The sequence below is a fragment of the Myotis brandtii genome, unplaced genomic scaffold (genome assembly GCF_000412655.1).
Source record: "Myotis brandtii unplaced genomic scaffold, ASM41265v1 scaffold303, whole genome shotgun sequence".
Lineage (NCBI taxonomy): Eukaryota > Metazoa > Chordata > Mammalia > Chiroptera > Vespertilionidae > Myotis > Myotis brandtii.
This window is the reverse complement of record NW_005361573.1, coordinates 2,618,309-2,626,131: the sequence shown is the minus strand read 5'-3', so window position 1 is coordinate 2,626,131 and position 7,823 is coordinate 2,618,309. Positions and strand designations below refer to the sequence as shown.

The window sequence follows — 7,823 nt, the reverse complement described above, 5'->3', positions numbered from 1 at the left end:
CCGGAGACCACTTCCCTCCTGTTGTGAGCTGCCAGAGCATCCCTCTCTCACCCCCATTGCCCACAGGGCCCCCACACCCAGGCAGCCTATAGAGGAAGCGTATAGCCCCTCCAATGGCCCTCCGAGGGAAGGTGCCAGACTGCGACATGGGATGAGCCTTCCTTCCTCACAAATGCCCTTCTACAGACGGGGAAACTGAGGCACAGAGAGGGGAATGGCCTGTTCAGGGAGCTTAGATCTGGGTGATGCTTTGAGTCACTTGAGCCCGAACCTCTGTGATGCACAGCAAAGGGGAACAGGACAGTTCTGAGCAAACGGGGATGAACCCGGCAACCCCTGGCAGCCAGGGCGTACCTGGCCACCCCTGTAGCTGCCGCTGCTTCTCAGACACAGAGCGTGGCTTCAGATTCCAGCCGCACTTGGGGTTCCTTTCCGGGAGACAGGTCCTCGGCTCTGGGCATCGAGGGGCCAAGTCTGGGTGACCTTCCCCTTGCTTTGGGGGGCGATTCTCCCAATCCCTCCCACCCCCAACCTACCACAGCCTTTCCTAGCAGGGGATGGGTGGGGATGGGGGAATAACGGAGGATGGATTTGAAAGGCTGTGGCTAGGGACAGGCCGGGCCCGAGTTTTCCCATCCTATATGCTTGTTTAGTTCTGTTTACGAGGCTGGCTTTCCAGCCAGATTCTTGATGGTAATGAGCCCGCGTGGCTGGTTGCTGCAGGGAGAGAAAAGGAAGGGGTGGGGGTGGGATCATGCTGAACAGGTTTGTGGAATAATGACGAACTTGCGCGTTTTCTGACTCACTGTGGGGCGCGGGGCGCCTTATGTGTGATGCCTGGTGTTTGTTGCTGATTGGGAACTTTTTCAAGTGGAGGCTGGACTGGGCCGCGGAGTCGCCGAGGCCTCGGTTCCAGCCGTGGAGCTGGTTTGAGTTATTTTGGGACCGGGGCCTGGGTTCGGCGCACTCCACTTAGAAAATGGAAAATAGAAGCTCATAGCTGATGCCGTCTGGGGAAGAGGAAGCCTGGTGGATGGAGGGGTTGGCCGAGTGCCTTCAGGGTCCCGCGGACCCCAGTTTGAGACGGGCCCTGCCCTGTATGCGCTCTGTGGACCTCCAGCAAGTTCCTAGGGATAGAGGAGGCCGACCTCCAGGGATGGCTTCCAAGATCAAATGAGGTGTAAGGGTGTTTCTGTGCTCAGCGAAGGGCCCATTCTGACCAGTGTTGTTATTGACACTTCCAAGCCATGGTCCAGTTTCTCGTCCCCCAGGTCACAGCGAAGCGTGTTGGTGCTGGCTCTGAGCTAGACTCCCGCCCGAGAAAGGAGTGTACCCAGGAGAGCTTGATGCTGGAAGCAGTGAGTCCTGGCCCCTGTGTGTCTGGGCCCCTGGGAAGCTGAAATACCTTATGGTGGCCGTGCAGGCAGCCTGGCCTGGCCAGGTGAGCTGGGAAACAGCCACTTCCTGGTCCAGGTATCATTCAAGGGGCATTCAGGGGGCTCCCTCATATTGAAGCCCTGTGGTCAGGCCCCGGAGGCCTCTGGGAAGTGGGCAGGGAGGTGTGCAGAAAGGGGCAGAGAAAGAGAGGATCCCTCCCCAGAGTGGGAGTCTTCAGGGGCTGGAGGGAGGGGGTGCCCACGCCCCTCCCCCAAACCCCTGTCTGGGGCTCAGACCCAGGCAAAAGCTGCACAGATTGTGGGCTGGTATGTGGGCAGATGGTGGGGTCAAGCCAGGCCTGATGTGAGTCCGGTCCTGCCTCTCACTTGCTGGGTGACCTGGGGCGAATCCCTCACCTCTCTGTGCTTAAGTTTCCTCCTTTATAAAATGGGAGAAAAAGAGAACAACAGCAGCTACCTCACAGGGCAGTAATGTAATAAATATAACATAATATGTATGAAATGTTACATCTGTTATATACTGTGGGCTGGGTGCTCTCCCACACTTGTAGCCTCCCTGACACCACTGGAGGGAACAACAGCAGCTACCTCACAGGGCAGTAATGTAATATAATGTAATATAACATAATATATATGAAATGTTACATCTGTTATATACTGTGGGCTGTGTGCTATCCCACACTTGTAGCCTCCCTGATACCACTGGAGACAGGTGTTCCTGTAGAGCAGTGGTTCTCAACCTTCCTAATGCCGCGACCCTTTAATACAGTTCCTCATGTTGTGGTGACCCCCGACCATAAAATTATTTTCATTGCTACTTCATCACTGTAATGTTGCTACTGTTATGAATCGTCATGTCAATATCTGATATGCAGGATGTATTTCCATTGTTACAAATTGAACATCATGAAAGCATAGTGACGAATCACAAAAACAGTATGTAATTATCTATGTGTTTTCCGATGGTCTGAGGCGACGCCTGTGAAAGGGTCGTTCGACCCCCAAAGGGGTCGCGACCCACAGGTTGAGAACCGCTGCTGTAGATCCAGGGACTGAAGCTCCAGTCGAGGTCTTGCTCAGGGTGTGTGGTCCGGGGAGGGTGGAACCGGGCTCAGAACCGAAGACATCTAGCTCTCTCGTCAATGCCTCTTGGCCTCCCTCGCCCGGCTGAGGGACAGGGGAGAAGTCCTGCCCAAAGGGAGTAGCATCTGTGTTCACTGAGGCAGGAGGGGCCTTTCTGTGCTAACAGCCCCGAGTGCGAGAGCCAGTGCGTCCTGCCTTGCTCTGTGCTGGCTGCTTGGGGACAAACTCAGGACTCTGTTTCCAGAAAAAAAACCACAGTGAAGATGGCTTCTGGGGCCACCTTGAAAGACAAAGAAAAGGGAGACCCTTCGGTCTCCAAAGAACTCTTTAAACTCACCTCTGACTATGTTCCTTGGCTTTGCTTGAAACCCTTTCATGGCTCCCCAGAAAAATGTCCAAGCATTCCCACCTGCCCTTGTGGTCCTCCCGAGTTGGGTCCTGCTGACCTCTTGAGCTTCAGACCCTGCCCCTCCCGTGTCTTCCTCTAAAAAAAAAAAAAATACGGCTGCTAGAACCTTCCCATATCTCATTCAACCTGATTCCTCTGCCTGGGAAGTCCTTTGACCCTGTTCTGGTTATTAAACTCCTATTCCACCTACAAAACCCACCTCTGGAAACCCCTATTATTGCCCCCTCTCAGCACAGTTATTTTATCCCTATAGTATATAATGTAGTCCTGTTAGCATCCAATACTAGGTTTTCCAGACTGAGGGCTGGAATCAATCTTCCACTTTTTTTTTTTCCTGACTTCCCAGCCTGAGCCCTGGCCCACAGTAGGCACTCAATGTGTATTTATTCAATGGACAGATGGAAGAGAGACCCCAAAAGATAATCAGGCATCATGCATAGAGAGAGGGAGGGGATGCTGTTGCTTAGCAACTGGCAGCTACGAGGGTCTCCTCCTTTCCAACCCTCAAGGGGGTTACTATCCTTCGTCCCAGCAGTAGCTGGGCCTTCCCCGGAGGCGTCAGCCCTGGGTGCTCCCTGGACAGATGCCAACCGCACCCCTTGACACCAGCACAGTGTGGGGTGGGAGAGGCGGAGGGGACCGCCTGAGAGAGCCATCCTTTCTCTCACAGGGCGGCTGGGGAGGCCAGGCTGGTCTGCCACGTAAACCTGATTTCTCTGGGGTCATTCATTGTTCCTCTCTCCACGTCCCTGAGTCCCAACACAGAAGAAATAATAATAATGATAATGGTAAGAAGAGAGGCTACCATTTAACGAATGCCTGCCATCTGCCACGATCTGTGCCACCTTTAAATGTCCAATCCCCGCCCTAACGGGTTTGGCTCAATGGATAGAGCGTCAGCCTGCGGACTCAAGGGTCCAGGTTCGATTCCGGCCAAGGGCATGTACCTTGGTTGCGGGCACATTCCCAGTAGGGAGTGTGCAGGAGGCAGCTGATCGATGTTTCTCTCTCATCGATGTTTCTGACTCTCTATCCCTCTCCCTTCCTCTCTGTAAAAAAATAAAATAAAAATCAATAAAATATATTTAAAAAAATAAAAATCATCATTCCCTCCTTAAAAAAAAAAAAAGTCCAATCTGTGACTTTCCTTTCCAACGGGGGAAACTGAGGCTCAGAGGAAGAAAGGATTTCGTCCGGGGTCACGCCAGATCGTAAGTGGTGAAGACAAGATTTGAATCTGGGTATGTGATGCCAGAGTTTATATCCTTCCCACCACTCGTTCAAGAGAGGGAGTCTTTCTGAGCCCCTCGACCCCCGGCCTCAGGGGAAGTAGGTTCCCCTCCAGGCCTCCTAGGGAACTCTGCCTGCTGCGATTCTTCACATGTCCAAGCTCTACAGGGCATAGGTGTTAGCTGTGTGTATGTGTGTGTGCTGGTGTTGGGGGCCTGGTGGGCCAGCATGAAGGCTGTGTGTCTGGTGGGTAAACGATGTGAATGTCGGTTATTTTGTGTTTCTGTTGAGTGGGGGCTCAGTAGTGGGGGTCCCCTTTTGGACGGGAGCTCCTGGGCTGGTCCAGGTGTGCAGGATCTCAGCCCCTGGGAGCATCCTTCTTCAGCTCTGGGTCCCCAGCCCAGCTGTGTCTCCTTCCCCCCTCGGACTGGAGGGGAGGCTGAAGGAAGGGGAAGGGAGGGGAGAAAGGCCCCAGGCTCCTGCTGCTCTGGGCTCTGGGCTCTGGGCCGGCAGCAGGAACGTGAATTCGTCTGAGCGCTAGGGGGCAATGTGTCTGTTCCAAAGAAACCGCAGGCCCTTGCAGGCGGCGCGCACACACAGGCACACGCAGGGGCGCCCACACCAAGGAGGCGCACACACCGGCGTGTCCATGGGCACAGATGGGCACAGGCAGTGGCACTGGCTCTCACCCTCGCAGAGAAAACAGACGCGTGAGCAGAGATGCAGGCACACGAGGAATGAGGCAGCTGCACACACAGGGACGAACACAGAGGCACACACACAGAAGCTCGGGATTGGGGACACTCACAGAGACCCAGGAATGCACGCGCACACAGGCACAGACACAAACACATGCAGAGGTCCTGCCTCCCCACACAGACGAAGACACAAACGCGGGCACATGCCACACGCTCGCACGAAGACATTTGCAGCGTGAAGGAGAGGTGACCCAGGCACACCGCCTGCACAGAAACACAGCCGAGCCCAACCGCAGGCATGCACCCTGCTTTCAGACATCCGCACACCTTGCAGACTGAGCTCTTGGAAACAGCCCCAGAGAAAAACTCCCCCACACCCCTCTCGGGAGCGCTCGGAATTATTCCACAGGAAACCTGCGCAGGTGTTCAGGGGACCCCCACCCAGAGCCCTGTGAAGTCATGCCTCAGCCTAGAGCACATCCCAACGGGGGGGGGGGGTCCCCCCAGACTGCTGGTCTGTGGGCCATTCTTCCCGCTGCCCGGGCCCACCCAGGGCTCCAGACAGGTCCCCACATTCCCTGTTCCCTCTGGACACATACGGCGACACACTCACAACCCAGAACCAATCACTCTGGACCAGGTATGTGACCAGCTGTCATGGGGGCTTTGCCCACACAGGGGTCCTCCTCCTGGCAGCCAGTCCCCCTACTGGTCCCCTTCCAGCCCAAGAGGCTTAGGGTCCCCCCAGGTTCTGGCTGGGGCCCTGTGGGTGGGGAGGTGCCACCAGAGGCCTAGCCAGGCCCTTTAGTTCTTTGTGCCTAAACCAGCCAAGCCTCACTCTCTTCTCCGCCTCTCACTTCCCTGTCACTTTGCTAAGTAATAATTTCCATGTCCAATTCCATTTCTTTTCTAGTTCTGAAACCTCTAAGCTATCAGCAAGAGGATAGTTCACATGAAAACTAATTACACAAAATCAATATTTAATCACAGACCAACAACCTGATCCTGCAGAAAAATCCTTTTAAAACTCCACCGCCCTGTACAAATACTTCTTCTCCATGCTTATTTATGGACCGCATGTTCGGTGGGGGTAATTTTCATTTTTAATTTCAAAAAGGAAAAAATATATATATATATATATCTGTCGGACGTTCGCAGCCGGGAGGTCCCACGAAGGACCTGGGATCCGAGCTGGCTTCAGCTCTCTGAGTTTTAAAGTTGCAGGTTTTTATTGTTTGTCTTTTATTTTTATTCTTCTTGGAGGGCGGTAGGGAGGTGTCATTTTCCTCCCGGAGTTCCTTGAGATTCCCGTCTCCTCTCACCCTAAGTTGAGCTCTTTCCCCGGCATTTCTGAAAACCCAGCATCTGTCTTCCCAGCAGCAACTCTGGGGAGCCATGAATTCGCTTGCGCGGAGTGGTAACTTTTTAACTCCCTCCCGCGTTGGTGGAGTGCTTAATCTGAGGTTTTTAAATAAAAAGGGCTCAGGGGTTGGTTTTATTATAACGTTTATTTCATTTCAGATTTCATGCGTAATTTAGCAAACGCTAGACAGACTTAGGCGATAAACACTTTCCTTTGTGGGGGGAAAAGGCATTTTTATACACCATGCTTAATTTTATTTAGATTTAATAGCGATATCAGGGGCACTTCAAAGAAAGTTTCTTTTTTTTTTTTTCCTTCCTCCCCTTCTCCTAAGAACGCCGGTCGGCTCACAAAATTGCCTCGTGCTATTTTATAGCCAGGAGCGTTCAAGGCCTTCTCCCCTTCCTTCCTGCACACACTTCAGGGAGGAAAATACTCACACAGGCAGGCACATAGAATAAACACCTCCTCTGCCCCCCATCACCTCTAACTTCCAACCTCTCCAACTGCAAGATAGATTTCAGCCTCAGTGGGGATCAGGAAGATCTAAACATTTTAACTAAGATTATTGGGATAAATATTTCATAAAGAGCAGGGCAGATATTAAATTACTCCTATTGATTTTAGTATCACAACCCAATTCCTTGGCCTCTACAGTTTAATTGATCTCTTAAGGAGGCCAACCTCGGGCCCCCTGGGCCTCGGTCCGGGTGCCAGTAGCGGGGTCCTCCCGCCGGCCCCTGCGTCCTCGGCGCGCTTATCTTCCTCGCGGCTCTGCGCTGGACTTAGCCGAAGTGCCCCCCCCCACCCCCAATAAAGTGCCCGAGTGGTCATGGCTCCTCCTGGTGGAAGCCAGCGACTGAGGACTGGGAACCTCAGGCAGTGGGGTTAAGGGAACAATTGTGCATGCCCTGGCGAGGGAGGGGCGAGCAGGAGCGCGGGTGTCTGGAGGAGAACCCTAACTTCGGGGGTTCCCGGTCTGCTTTCAGCTCCCGGAAAATCCGAGGACCGGTTAAGTTGGGCGCCACTGGTGAGCCGACTGCGGTTGAGAGCCGAGGGTTCGCCTCGGGTGGAAGCACAGGCGATACTTAGCGACTTTCCCGGCGAGTCCAAGCGCTGTGCCTGGAGACCCCATTGTCTGAGCGCCCCGCACCGCTTACCACCCACCTCCCCGCCCCCTGCCCACCCCGCAGGTCTCGCTTCAGTTGGGGGTGGGGAGTTGGTAACTGTGTGAGTAGGAAGGGGGTGAACAAAGCCAAGCTCCCGCCATTCTAAGCCTGCGCCCTCTCCCCCCCGATGCGCTGGGAGGCCAGGGCGCGCGCCCCGAGCGCACTGGCGCCGGACCCCCGGGCGAGACCGGAGCGGGGGACCAGGGAGTTGGCGAAGTGCGGGTTCGTAGGGGGGCCTCGGCAGCCAGTACCCAGGACCACCTTAACAGCGAGCCCCGCCCCGGACCCAGCTCGGGCTGTGCTGATTGGTGCAAATGTAATGGCTGAAATTGATTGCTGAAATGCAAAACTTGTTGCTGCTTCTCTCAGCGCTGGGCGAGAGGCAGACACAGAGAGGGGAGCTGAGACCCTCGGAACGCCCCACGCAGCCCCCCCGCCCGCGTTAGCCAGGAGAGGGGTGCGCGGACCCCCCAG

The 7,823-nt window shown here is 54.6% G+C and overlaps 1 protein-coding gene across 1 annotated transcript in view; it reads left to right on the top strand.

Annotated features, from left to right (window-relative positions):
• The first annotated feature begins 1,247 nt into the window (after positions 1–1,247).
• Positions 1,248–7,823, top strand: part of MN1 (meningioma (disrupted in balanced translocation) 1) — a 57,204-nt gene continuing 50,628 nt past the window's right edge. The window contains exon 1 of the mRNA XM_005869807.1: positions 1,248–1,358. Coding sequence (XP_005869869.1) covers positions 1,248–1,358 — 111 coding nt within the window. The remainder of the gene's footprint in view (positions 1,359–7,823) is intronic.